The sequence below is a fragment of the Sus scrofa genome, chromosome 4, assembly GCF_054392235.1.
Source record: "Sus scrofa isolate SSC_HxYL_T2T_F1_AM1 chromosome 4, Sscrofa_HxYL_maternal_Yorkshire_Landrace_v2.0, whole genome shotgun sequence".
NCBI lineage: Eukaryota > Metazoa > Chordata > Mammalia > Artiodactyla > Suidae > Sus > Sus scrofa.
Window position 1 is genome coordinate 85,521,569 of NC_139386.1, and position 14,816 is coordinate 85,536,384.

At 36.2% G+C, this 14,816-nt stretch overlaps 1 protein-coding gene across 4 annotated transcripts in view; it reads right to left on the reverse strand.

Moving 5' to 3' along the window:
* The window catches only part of FIRRM (FIGNL1 interacting regulator of recombination and mitosis), a 41,130-nt gene that overhangs the window by 11,835 nt on the left and 14,479 nt on the right, over positions 1-14,816 (reverse strand). For all 4 annotated transcript variants that reach the window (XM_085022451.1, XM_085022450.1, XM_085022452.1 and 1 more), the window contains 8 exons: positions 11,279-11,359; positions 9,282-9,346; positions 5,416-5,564; positions 5,006-5,135; positions 3,301-3,487; positions 2,394-2,476; positions 1,985-2,036; positions 370-459 (listed from right to left, as the gene is read on the reverse strand). In XM_085022451.1, the coding sequence (XP_084878577.1) occupies positions 370-459; positions 1,985-2,036; positions 2,394-2,476; positions 3,301-3,487; positions 5,006-5,135; positions 5,416-5,564; positions 9,282-9,346; positions 11,279-11,359 (837 nt within the window). The remainder of the gene's footprint in view (positions 1-369; positions 460-1,984; positions 2,037-2,393; positions 2,477-3,300; positions 3,488-5,005; positions 5,136-5,415; positions 5,565-9,281; positions 9,347-11,278; positions 11,360-14,816) is intronic.

The window sequence follows — 14,816 nt, forward strand, 5'->3', positions numbered from 1 at the left end:
ATCATCCTCTTACCCCTGACGTTTCTTCTTAGTAATTTTTATACACTGACCTTCATCCAATCTGCACTATTCTCTGCTATATTCAGAACTGAGCCCAATTCTACATTGAAGACTCTTTCCCCCTATTGGAACAGTTCCTGAATCAAATCTGTTTTTACAACTTTACTATATAGCTCTGTCTTTCCTTTAACATCAAATTCTAAACCTATCTACAGAGCAATAAGCAAAGCAATCAACACATTAAAAATTTCAGTGCAGATTATGTCAACATTTTAAATGTGGAATAAATGGAGGGAAAATGTCTTCAAAAGAATCTGAGTCTAATTCTCAGCAGCTGCTCAAAGACACTGACAAAGATGATATCCTTACCTGTTGGGGTGGTGCCATGAAGAAGAAGAGACGCCTCAAAAGTACTGATAGGTTGGTGAGCTGGTAACATTCTCCAGGGCAAGATTTTATCTGGGAAAAGATAGGAGAGAGGAGAGATTGATTGATTTGAAGTTCCAGGTTTTATAGGCTTTCAGATGCCAAATTATTAATATCCGCTGTTTTTGGAAGTAAGATTATAGGCAATTTTAATTTTTAATTTGGAGCTTTATTTTTTTTCTCTTTCATGAGCCTATATTACTTTTATAACAATTTTGAGGAGTTCCCGTTGTGGCTCAGCGTTAACTTATCCAAAGAGCATCCATGAGGATGCAGGTTCAATCCCTGGCCTCGCTCAGTGGGTTAAGGATCCAGCGTTGCATAAGCTGTGGTGTATGTTGCAGACGTAGCTTGGATCCTTGCTGCTGTGGCTGTGGCAGAGGCCGACAGCTACAGCTATAATTCAACCACTAGCCTGGCAACTTCCATATGCCACAGGTGTGGCCCTAAAAAGACAAAAAAAAAAAATTGACATTATATTTAACAACAATACTTTGGAACAGTTATTTCTAATGATCACTTTGATTATAACTTGATATGTTAACCCCCCTACTCCAATTAATTCATGGAGTTTAGATATAAGCAGAAAAGTAGAGATGAATATAACTGTAGGATCTAAGTTTCATTAAAAGATTTTATAAATTTCTATCATAGTGTACTAGGAGAGCTTTTATTTAAAGGAGACATAATACACATAACATAAAAATCACTCTTTATCTGTTTTATACAAGACATGTTGTTGATTTAGTAGAGTGGATAAGTGCTCCAGACATCAGCCATGGAGACAGAGATTTCAGCTCTCTGGTTATCATGTACCTCACTGGATTTAGTTGGCAAAATCCTTAGAAGGTAAACCAAGAAATATATGACACAATAAATCTACTAAAAAATAAAAGACATATGTATCCACATAAGATCTTTATTCAAAGGCCAGAGACAAAAACCAAAACAAACAGGTCATGACCATCTTATATGGGACATAAATATCTTGGAATTTAAAAGTAAAAAAAGATCAACATTGAAAAGATTAATATAAGTCGTCATTAAGTCATTTTCTCTTTGTATCTGTTCTCAAAGCATTACTTCTTTTCCCAAAAGGCATCAATCACTAACATATTTAGTCCCTCTCAAATTATTCTGATTGAAAGAGATACAGCAAAATCAAGAGTTAGCTTGTCTAAGTCAGAGGGAGAGACAGAGAGAAGAGGGAGGGAGGGGAGAGTAAGCAAAACTCTTGGTCATCAACATTAAAGTTAACTCCTGTTTTCTACTTTGCATTCAATTTTAAATGTATCCTCAATCAATCTAGCTTTTCTTTCCCAGGACAAATAATAAAACGCCATAAAATTTTGAAAATACGAGACAATTTCCCCAGTATTATATTGTTTTTAGTACATCTTTCTCAATAGCATCAGCATTAATGCAGAGCAAAGAAAACTGTCAAAATAATTTAGGTCACATGCTATTTCTCCTTTTGATATTCACATTCTTTAAAATATCATATACCCAAAGGAACTGCATGGACACTGGGTGTTTTAGGCCTTATAATTCTACTTACCAGATGAGCCACTATGGTCACATGGTGGGCACATAGTTCAGCAGTCCCATATCTGCAATATGAAGAGAAGGCAATCTTCATACAATTATCTATACAATTATTCAGAAAAGCAAGCAGAACTTCTATAAAGCACTAAATATTTTAAACTAACTACAGTTATTTCCAAGGCCAAGGATCATCACAATGTACAAAGCTACCTAAGCAATAGGCTCTACTGACTTGAGCCAAAGAAAGGAAAGAGGGAACCTAGTTTCTAACTTAATGCCATGAGAGGAAATCAAACCATTTTCAGGGGGGTGTTAAAGGACTGTCGAAACAGAATTTTTCTATAAACTTTCAAGTACAAAGTCATTTACTGTCCATCACTACTATAAATCAATTCAAACCAGAAGAAGCAAGCATGTTGTACCGAGCAAGGAAGCACCACGCATCCATAGCTAACAAAGAGGTGATCATATTAGCACCAAGCACAGCATTCAACAGAGCAGTATCCTAGTGAAAAACAAAGTTATAAATTACCATTAATATTACATTTCTCAAAATAAAACAACACTATCACAATCCAAAAAACCCCCAACAGATCCTTAACGGGAAAGCTCTAGTATCTGAAGAACCTATACTGCCATTTCCTCAACATTTATTGAGCACCCACAACATGTTAAACATTGTACTGGGATATGGAAAAGTGGCTTTCAAAGAGGTAACTCAATTACAGGTTTCGCAAAGATTCTAAGTAGGCTGAAATCTTTAAAACAATAAATATGATACATATGTCTATACTTTTGTTCCTGCCTTAAATTTCAAATACAACATTTAATATGTGCTGAATTATTACCTACCGTATAATATCTTAAATGATACCGACTCTTATGTAACTTCTAAGAACTTTTTCCCTAGAATTTTTTCAACGTCTTTTCTAATCCTATTCTACTAAAAAAAAATCCATGTTAAGCCTAGGATCTAATTATAGGAGACTGGATTCTGCATATCACTACTTACTTCTTTTCTTTATGAAACTAAATTAGGTGAAATCCTACCCATTTTTACTCTACTTACACTAACTTTCCATACCTTCCCACCCAAAATATTTTCTTAAATATTTCTAACTAAACATTCCATCTGAATATTGCAGGACTCTAGAATTGCCATTTCCTAGGACAACTGAATTAAAGGGTAAAATGTGCAAGCTGAGAGTGACATTCAAAAATCAATACACATCTACTATCCCCATACTTTTTTCTATATATGAATCACAACTGAGATGAAAGGAAAGCAGAAGTGTAATCTCAGCTTAGCCCAGCAAGCAACAGACTTACCAGTTCAGGGAACAATGAGGGATGAAAGGAAGCAATAAATGCACACAGATGAACGCAAACATGCTGATATAAGGTGACAGCAACCTGGGCTTGCCCTTTACTCTTCACTCCCTGTAAATGAACAGGTAGAGAGAGTTCACCAGAACACTGCTCAAAACTGGAGAAAATGGCTTTGAGGAGAGACATCCTGCAGGGAAATTGAGAACATGGAATCCAACATTATTAACATTTAACAATTAGCAGGTATGATAATATGACATATGGTTTTTTTTTTTTTAGCAAATCCAAATGTGTCATGAGATATATACCAACTATAGTTTCCAATATGTGTGAATATGTACCCATAAAAATATAGTCGCTGTTATGAAAACCCCTTAAAATTTTTCCTATACATTTTTTATCATTTACCAAGTGTTTATCATAACACAGAATTATTAAAGCCTGTGACAAAATTCATGAAAAAACTTGAAATTTAAACTGCTAAATTAGGTAGTGCATACATAATGGAAAATAAGTACAATCATTCAGATAGGGAGAGATCATTTTAAGACTGAAATGGCTTAAAAACTCCCTAGAGAAGATTTAAATAACAAATTAAAAATAGGCAAAATATAAATAGGTAAAGAAGACAAAGCCTGAATGAAAGGTGGGCAGGAATAACCAGTCTGACAGAAGCAAGATATATGTGTAGAAAGACTGAAATGATAAGGTGCAAAAGTAGATGATGACAACAGAATGGGATGGGCCTTAAATGCAAAGCTGAGGACTTGGGATTTATGCTTTAGTTTTTGAGCTCTGAGCTGGGGTTTAGGGAGACTAAATGAGGTACCACTACACAGGATGTCACAGAGGAAAGGATCGAAAAATTGGAGCACAGCAATAATCCAGGGAGTAAGAAACTCTTGCCTGGTGTTGGTAAGAGAATGAATACAAGTGAGACTTCCCAGGAGATTACATGTAGTATCTAAGCATTCTATTTATCTGAGCTCATTTTTACACTCAATGTTTATAACCCTATTAGGCAATATCCTCTAAAAGATGAACAAAATTAAAATATGATTAACACCTATCATAGATCTACGTACTTTATATTTGCATTAAGTAGCAGTAGGTATGAGGTCTACAAAGTAATAATTAGAATATGTGACATAGGGGGAGGAGGGTGGGAGAGGGATGGACAGGGAATTTGGGGTTGGTGGAGGCAAACTGTTACACTTGGAATGTACAGGCAATGAAGTCCTACTGTGCAGCACAGGGAACTATGAGTGATTGGGTCACTTTACTGTACAACAGAAACTGAAACACTGTAAACCAACCATAATTTAAAAAAAAAAAAAGAATATGCAACATAACAAGTAACTTTTTTTTTTGTTTTTGCTTTTTAGGGCTGCACCTGCAGCATATGGATATTCACAGTCTAGGGGTCGAACTGGAGCTACAGCTGCCGGCCTACACCACAGCCACAGCAACCAGGATCCGAGGCGTGTCTGCAACCTACAACAGGTTTCACAGCAAAGCCGGATCCTTAACCCACTGAGGGAGGCCAGGGACAGAACTGAAACCTGAGGGTTCCTAGTTGGATTAGTTTCCACTGCACAACTACAGGAACTCCCATAACAAAGAACTTAATGTCAAAGTCACTGCAAACAATAGGGCATTAACACATCATAAAATGATTGGATATAAACAACGCCATGTTTGCTACCTGGCTGTAGGTTCTGAGCCGTGACTCTCTGTGCACCACAGTGTTTGTACATCCTCAGGCTGAGAGGGCAGCTTATCCATGATGGCAACCAACAGTAGACACTGTGGAAACTGTAGTTCACATGGCAGCTCTTAAGGGAGTAAAAACATATTAAGTTACATCAAATTGGTAAAAAAAAATTTTTAAAAATACATATTTTCAGGAGAATTCTGATTGTAACATGTAAAAGAAATTAGAGGAATAATTTTTAAAAAATCAGAAATATGTTCCATGGAAAGAAAAGCAGAAGGAATTTTAAATAAAATTTTTAAAACTTAAAAAAAATGGGAATATAAGGGAAAATTCCCATCTCTAACATCTTATAACTAATTAATGAGGTGATTTAACATTAATTCTGTTTTGAAGCTTACCTAATTTACTATCCAAAACTACTTCCACAAAAGGTTGGAATGTGAGGAGCTGACTGATGAGTGAATCCAGTATAACCAGGAAAGCACCTATTATTTCCTCCTGTTCTGCTTTAGAAATCCCAGCAGCATACAGGCTTGGAGGAAACTTACTGAAAGGGAGGGGAGAAAACTCAATCATTAATAGCTATCTTCTAATTTCAGGTAGAAGTAAATACTGCAAACTGATGTTCATCAGTTCAGTGAAAATGTATTTAAAAATTAGATTGTATGTATTTTTTTTTGTCTTTTGTCTTTTTAGAGCTGTACCCGCTGCATATGGAGGTTCCCAGCCTAGGGGACTCACTGGAGCTACAGCTACCGGCCTACACCACAGCCAAAGCCACGCCAGATCTGAGGTGCGTCTGCGACCTACACCACAGCTCACGGCAACGCCAGATCCTTGACCCGCTGAGGGAGGCCAAGGATCGAACCTGCAACCTCATGGTTCCTAGTCAGATTCGTTTCCACTGTGCCACAACGGGAACTCCAAAGTTGTATGCATTTTATAAAACAAAATTCAAAGCACTGAATTGACATGGTAATTGTATGAAGAAATTCTGAATGAAATATCATGGCTATAATTCTATAAAATCAAGTTTATAATCTTACAAAAGACATTAGTATTGTTTTGATGCATTTTAATGCTCTGTTCACAATGGTATCCTTAAAAATACTGTTAAAAACACAAATCTTAAACAGTAAAATCATACGTAAAATGACATTTCTGATAAATTCTGGAGGTAATTATTTATACTGAAAGTTGTTTTAAAATAGAATGCTGAATTTACTACAAATTAATACTCATTTCTCAGAAGCAACACCTTTACAAGAACTATACTAACTCTGAAGGTAAATGCAATTTTCATAAAAAATGTCTCAGCAACTGGGGCTTAAACCAAACTTCAATCAAAACCTATGTTTGAAAGGGTGGGGGAAAAAACTGTAACTGCAATGTATACATCTAAGGATGACCTGACCCCCTTGCTGTACAGTGGGAAAATAATAATAATAAAAAAAAACAAAAACAAAAACAAAACAAAACAAAAAAAAACCTATGTGAGGAGTTCCCATCGTGGTGCAGGGGAAACGAATCCGACTAGGAACCATGAGGGTGTGGGTTCAATCCTTGGCCTTGCTCAGTGGGTTGGGGATCTGGCATTGCTGTGAGCTGTGGTGTAGGTCGCAGACGCAGCTCAGATCAGGTGTTGCTGTGGCTCTGGCATAGGCCGGAAGGAACAGCTCCAATTAGACCCCTAGCCTGTGAACGTCCATATGCCATGGGTGTGGCCCTAAAAAGACAAAAGACAAAACAAATGAAAAAAACCTATGTGAAATAAGATATGTATTCAGTATTTTTTGTTGTGTTATTTTACCTATAGCAAATTTGACGTTATGTGAGAAAATCCAATCTATTAGGGAATGACAGCACTTAAAAGGATGCACTTAAGATAAACACTTTTGCAGTGTGCCAGAAGAAGCACTAGTCTGTCAATTACTAGTTATGTGACTTTGATTTTTTCATTTGACCTCTCTGAGCCTCAGTTTCTTCGCTTATAATACTGATTCAGAGTTGTGAGGATTAAACAACTAAGTGAAATTATAAGGTGAAAGACATATATAAATACAATATAGGTAATGAAATTCCATGGATTTGAATTATAGCTACTGAGCAAAAGCAAGTAGGTGTTTTTTAATCAAATGACAAATTTTAAAATTAATTTGTTACAGCACAAGGAATTCAATATTCTGTAATAACCTGTATGAGAAAACAATCTGAAAAAGAATAGATATGTGCATGTGTTTAACTCGATCACTTTGCTATACACATGAAACCAACACAACAATGTAAATCAAATATACTCCAATATAAAATAAATATGAAATCAAATTGAAAAAAATTAATTTATTTGACATTTATTAAGTGCCTATATATATGCCAAGTACCTTTTCAGGAGTATGTGATATAGCAGTAAACAGAATATACAAAATTATTGCCTTTACAGATCGTACACTCTAACGAAGGGGAGAAGTTAACAAGTAAGTAAGTAAACATACAGTACAGTAGATGTTAATAAGTGCTACGGAGAAAAAATAAAATAAGGTGGACAAGAAATTCTACTGAATTCTGTCTGAATGAGTCATTTAAATGTTTGCAGAGAGGGAGTTCCCTTCGTGGCTCAGTGGTTAACGAATCCAACTAGGAACCATGAGGTTGCGGGTTCGGTCCCTGCCCTTGCTCAGTGGGTTAACGATCCGGCGTTGCCGTGAGCTGTGGTGTAGGTTGCAGATGTGGCTCGGATCCCGAGTTGCTGTGGCTTTGTGTGGGCCGGTGGCTACAGCTCCGACTTGACCCCTAGCTTGGGAACTTCCACATGCCTCAGGAGCAAATGGCAAAAGACAGAAAAAAAAAAAAAAAAAAAAAAGGAGTTTGCACAGAGAAGTCACATGATCTAATTTATGTTTTATCTCTCACTTTGGCTACTCAATTTAAGTCAATTTAATGGTAGCAGTTCAGGTGGTTAGAAGTGGTTGGATTCTGTATATATATACTGCATGTAATATTTATACTGAAGGTGACACTGACAGAATGAGGGGTACGAGAGCAAGAGAAACAGTAGATAACAGCGAGGTGTTTTTGGCATGATCAATTTGAAGAACCAAGTTGCCACTTAAACTGAAATGAGGAAGCTGTAAGAGGAGCAGTTGGAGGAGTAGATGAAATGGGTGGGAATCAAGAGTATGGTTTGGGTCAATTTAAGTGCAGATGTCCTGACTGGCAGGAAGACATTAAAGGGGAGAGACACCCTAAAGTCTTAAGACTAAATGACCACAGAGAAGAGAGAAGACTGAGTACTGGGGCACACCCAACTTTAAGAAGCTGGAAAGACGAGGAGGAACCTGCTGAGGAGGGAGAATTGTCCTGGAAGCCAAAAGAAGAAAGAGTCCAAATGAAAGGGTTAAGCACTGCTGACAGGTTACATATGAGGTGTAAAACTGACCACTGGATGCAGCAACATGGAGGTCACTGATGACCTTGACAAGAGCTGTTTGGTCAAGTGGTAGTATGGAAAGCCTGATTCAAGTAGCTTCAAAAAAGAAGGTAGAGACAGAGGTGTAGACAACCCTTTCCAGGAGTTTTGCTGTAAAGAGGGATGAAACTCAACTAAGAGACTAAATGGATTAAAGAAATATTAGAGGGCTGCTGGATGAATGAACTGACAGATTGCTTTGGTGTCAATTTGAGGGCTCTTTGAGGTAACTGTCAATTTAAGATGTCACTTAGTCCCTATTTAAATTCTAAACCCGTTTCTGTAATTCACTTTTTCCTGAGATAAACTACTATCTGACTTAAGTCTCATAGAAGTAAAAATTAAGAAAAATGAAAAAACTACATGCCTTTACAAGATATACACAAGATATATATACATACACACATATATAAAACCTCTTTTTTTGCCTTTAGTATTTATCATGCCAATTATTCATCAGTTACTAAGGCACTAGTACTAGTTACAAGGTATAGTTAAGAATAAAAAGATAGGTGGGGGAAAAATGTAATTGTAATGTATACATGTAAGGATAACCTGACCCCCTAGCTGTACAGTGGGAAAATAAAAAAAATGATAAAAAAAAATAAAAAGATAAGTAAAACTTACATGAAATCTATTCTTTAAAAGCATCCATCCCATTAATTTTATGCAAGCAGATAAAAATTTACTAAAACATTAAGAAAAATTACCCTGATAATTTAAAAATGATACACACTTAACATTTGCAGGTTCAAAAGGCACTGTTACATTTTAATGGTCATACAGCATTCTTCTTACCTATGTATCTGAAGATAAAGCTGGTGCAATGTACAGCAAGAATCAGAGAGGAAAGGAAGAAATTCCTAAAATAAAGCAACTCCATTTATTCTTTGTATACAATGTGCTTTCTTAATATATATCCATTCATTAAAATCATGCAATATAAAATAAAATCCTAGATGTGCCACACAGGGGAAAAAAAAAGTTCTTGCATGAGAATAAAAAGGGGAATAAGGCTAAGTACCTAAAATCCTTTACTATTAATGCTATCCACATGACCACAATTCGGAGCTATCATTGACTGAGGATCTACTAAGTGCTCAGTAGAGAGGTGGCAAGTATGTACTTTACATTACTTTATTTAATTTTAATCCTCTCAAAAATTTTATGACCTATTACTGTCTCTATTTCACAGACTAGAAAGCTGAAGCTAAGGTATCAAGTAACTTGACTGAGCCACAGAGCTAAAAACCAGTAGGGCTGGGATTCAAGTACAGTTGTGATTGTTCTATCCATTATAATTAGGCTATCTCTTAGAAGGTAAAAGAAATAGTTTAAATTATAGGATATAGGAAAAAAAAAAGTTGATGATTAATTTCTTAAAATTTAAATTCCCTTGAGAGAAAAGAATTGATTTTAAAATTGTTAATTAGGCACGTAAATATCAGATAGTTAACTATCCATCAAGTGCCACTGGTGCCAGGACCCTCCCACCATATACTTCTGCCACTGAAATACACCATGAGCTGCAAGGAACCCAACTACAGTAAGTGAACGTGCCCAGAAGAACCAACTCAGGCAACACACTAACCAGAATGGCAACTTGTCAGTAGACAGTATGCCTGCCATGTAATTCTGACTTAGACAGTCATCAGAAATCCTTGTCTTGTCTTCAAAAAGAGGAAGACAAGGTCAAAAGCAAATTCAACACGGACGATAGATATTTTTAAAAAATTACACGTATTAATAATGATATTTCTTTCACTAGCTGCTGTAAGTACTCTCTGCTCTTCTCTCCAAATAACCTGCCTTGTCATAGATCTTCATATATTACTTTGCTATCTTGATGACTCCCAAATATGCCAGTCATCTTAAAATTATTAAGCAGTTTGAACACTTAAACTTTAACAACCTAATTTAGAAATGTGGTAGAAATAATTTAAAGACAGTATTTAGGAGTTCCTGTTGTGGCTCAGTGGTTAACAAATCCAACTAGGAACCATGAGGTTGTGGGTTCGATCCCTGGCCTTGCTCAGTGGGTTAAGGATCCGGCATTGCTGTGAGCTGTGGTGTAGGTCACAGACGTGGCTCGGATCTTGCATTGCTGTGACTCTGGCGTAGGCCAGTGGCCATAGCTCCAATTGGACCCCTAGCCTGGGAACCTCCATATGCTGTGGGTGCAGCCCTATAAAGAAAAATAAATAAATAAATAAATAAATAAATAAATAAATAAAAATAAAATAAAAACAGTATTTAAAGGCAAATTGAATTATCTTCATAAAACTGATTTGTGCTTATAGAAATAATTTTTTCAAATAATTGAATAAAACTGGTAATAGTATGATGGTAGCAATTTAAATGATATAACAGATGCTCAATATTTAACAATTAACAATATTAAACCATGTAATGGAAAAAATAAAAATTATAAAAAAAAGAAATTAAACCAAAACCCATACAAAATATACTCTTGACAAAATAACTTCAAAAGGCTGTTTTTAGCAAGAATAAAAACAGGATAACTTATGTACTGTAGATTTCACATTCGTGTATCATTAAAAAAAAAAAAAAAAAAACAAGGCTTAGGAGTTCCCACTGGGACACAATGGGTTAAGAATCCAACTGCAGCTGCTTGGGCTGTGGTAGAGGTACATGTTTGATCCCCAGCCTAGTGCACTGGGTTATAATGATCCAGCAGCAGAGGTTACAGATGTGGCTTGGATTCAGTCTCTGGCCTGGGAACTTCCATATGCTTCGGCTGCAACTATTAAAAACAAAAAAAGAAAAAGCCTTACCTTAGTATAGTGCAAAAGTGAGTTGGCAAAGAAACGACACAATTTGAGTGTTTTCTGAAATAATCGGCAGTCAGCATTGTCCTGTTCCAAAAAAAGGAAATAATATAGCATAAGAGGAAAAGAATATGAAGTTAGAGAACTTGTGAGACAATATTTTCTACAAAGATCTCGAAACATTTTCCAAGAAAAAGTAATTCTTCTCTGAATTGTTAGAAGCAACACAAACGCACACCAAATAATAAAGATACTTCAAAAAAATAAACTCTAATTTGACCTTTAATAAAAATATTTCAAAATAGTCAATTTTCCTCAGCAGAAACAGATTAGATGAAAATTCACTTCTTTGATAATTACGAACATGAACTTTCTTACATACTGCTATGGCAGTTTCAAAGTACAGAGATTAAAAATGAATCTACAGTGACCTTATAATACGCTCAATAAGAAATTTTATTCAGCTTACATGTCATATCACAAGAAATCTTTCCTGACTTCATGACTGAATTCCTATGTTTACTCCCATGAGGCAAGTCCCAATTCTCCAAAGATCACACTATTCTTTTACTTGCTTGTTTCCTGACCTAGATTATATTGTTGAGGGCAGGAAAATGCAACTAACTTGACTCCCAGTACATTTTCTGGCACAGAATGAGCACTCTGGAAATACCTGTTAAATGAATAAATGGTGACATACAACTTAACGCTCACCTAAAGTTTTTTCTTTCTCATTTAAGAGAAAATTATACAAGATTTGGCTGAAGACTCTAGTTTTACTTCATTACTAAATAGTATACTAATTAAAATCTAGAGCTCTGCTTTTCACAAAGCAAGTATAGAACACATAAATACTGTCCTATCTTGATTTTCTCAGGTGTTTAAACCTGAAATTTTCCATCTCAATGCCAACAAAACAGGTGAGGATATGAACAAGGAAGACCATTTTTAATGTTCCAAAAACAATTCATTCTTCTCTTTTAAAAATAAAACAAGAAAAATAATGATAAAATACTGATAAATGTAGTGGGCAATAAATCTAAGTGTAGGTAATAGATATAAAAATAAGTTTAGGTCTCCCAAGGCAACAGAAATAAAAGCAAAAATAAACCAATGGGACCTAAGCAAACTCATAAGCTTTTGCACAGCAAAGGAAACCATAAAAAAAGACAACCTATGGAATGGGAGAAAATGTTTCAAACGATGCAACTGATTTTAATCTCTAAAGTATACAAACAACTTATACAACTCAACAGCAAAAAAACTAACAACCCAAGTGAAAAATGGGCAGAAGACCTGAATAGACATTTCTCCAAAGATATACAGATGGCCAACAGGCACATGAAAAAATGCTCAAGAACACCAATTATTAGAGAAATGCAAGTCAAAACTAAAATGAGGTACTACCTCACACCTGTCAGAGTGGCCATCATTAACAAGTCAACAAATAACAAAGGCTGGAGAGGATGTGGAGAAAAGGAAACCCTCCTACACTGTTGATGGGACTGTAACTTGGTACAACCACTATGGAAAACAGTATGGAGGTACTTCAGAAAACTAAGTATAGAACTACCACAAGACCCAGCAATGCCATTCCTGGGCATATATCCGGACAAAACTTTCACTGAAAAAGATATGCACTCATATATTCATTATAGCACTATTCACAATATCAACACATGGAAACAACCTAAATGTCCATCAAGAGATGAATGGATTAAAAAGATATGGTATATATACACAATAGAATACTACTCACCTATAAAAAAGAAAAAAATGCCATTTGCAGCAACATGGATGGAACTAGAGACTCTCATACTAAGTGAAGTTAAGTCAGAAAGAGAAAGACAAACACCATATGATATCATTTATATCTGTAATCCAATATACAGCACAAATGAACCTTTCCACAGAAAAGAAGCTCATGGTCTTGGAGAAGAGACTTGTGGTTGCCAAGGAGGGGGAGGGAGTGGGATGGACTGGGAGTTTGGGGTTAACAGATGCAGACTATTGCAATTGGAGTGGATAAGCAATGCGATCCTGCTGTATAGCACAAGGAACTATATCCAGTCACTTGTAATGGAACATGATGGAGGATACTGTGAGAAAAAGACTATGTATGTATGTATGCCTGGGTCACTTTGCTATACAATAGAAATTGACAGAACACTGTAAATCAACTATAATGGAACGAATAAAAGTCTTTTTAAAAAAATATTAAGTTTAAGGAGTTCCTGTTGTTGCACAGCGGAAACAAACCCGACTAGTGTCCATGAGGATGGGGGTTTGATCCTTGGCTTCACTCAGTGGGTCGGGGATCCAGCATTACCGTGAGCTGTAGTGTAGGTCACAGATGTGGCTCAGATCCTATGTTGCTGTGGCTGTGGTATATGCCAGCGGCTGTAGCTCCAATTTGATTCCTATCCTGGGAATTTCCATATGCCACAGGTGCAGCCCTAAAAAGCAAAAAAAAAAAAAAAAAAAGTTAATTTTCTGAAAATAGCTTTCCATGAGCATTATATGAATAAGAGAAGGAATTACAGTACAAATTAAGTTTATATCTAAGAGCCTTACAAATAAATTTCCCTATTTCTATGGAAAAACTAAGTTACTAGTAGCTAAAAACTTGCCGAAAAGTTTAACAGTCTCCTTCCGAAACCATACTTAAGACTTAAGAGAATAAATATCAATTTTGGGGACTGTTAAGGATTAAACTGTGTCCCCTAAAAAGATATGTTGAATTTATAAACCCCGATACCTCACAATGTGGCTTTATCTAGAAACAGGGTCATTGCAGATGTGATTAGTTAAGATGAGGTTATACAGAGCAGGATGTACCTATTCTAATACGCCTGGTGTCCTCATTATAAAGATGTGAAGAGACAGAGAAAGAATACCACAGAATGATGGGTGCAGTGACTGAAGGTATATGGCTGTAAAAGGAATTCCAGTGATAGAGAAAGTAAGAGAAATACATGGGGCAGACTCTCCCTACAGCCTTTAAGAGAACATGGTCCTGCTGACACATTTCAGACTATCCACTAGAACTGTGAGAGAATAAGTTTCTTTTCTTTTCTTTTTTTTTTTTTTTTTTGTCTTTTGTCTTTTGTTGTTGTTGTTGCTATTTCTTTGGCCGCTCCCTCGGCATATGGAGGTTCCCAGGCTAGGGGTCGAATCGGAGATGTAGCCACCAGCCTACGCCAGAGCCACAGCAATGCGTGATCCAAGCCGCGTCTGCAACCTACACCACAGCTCACGGCAATGCCGGATCGTTAACACACTGAGCAAGAGCAGGGACCGAACCCGCAACCTCATGGTTCCTAGTCGGATTCGTTAACCACTGCGCCACGACGGGAGCTCCAGAGAATAAGTTTCTATTTTTAATTTGTGGTAATTTGTTATGGCAGCCTCAGGAACCTAACAGAGGAACTGATAACATTTTATATGCTTCCATAAATAGCGTATTACCTATGAAACCTAGTGGTTTTATTTTGTATTTCTGACAATGAGGTGAAAAAACTGCTTGGAAGATGTCCTTGTAATA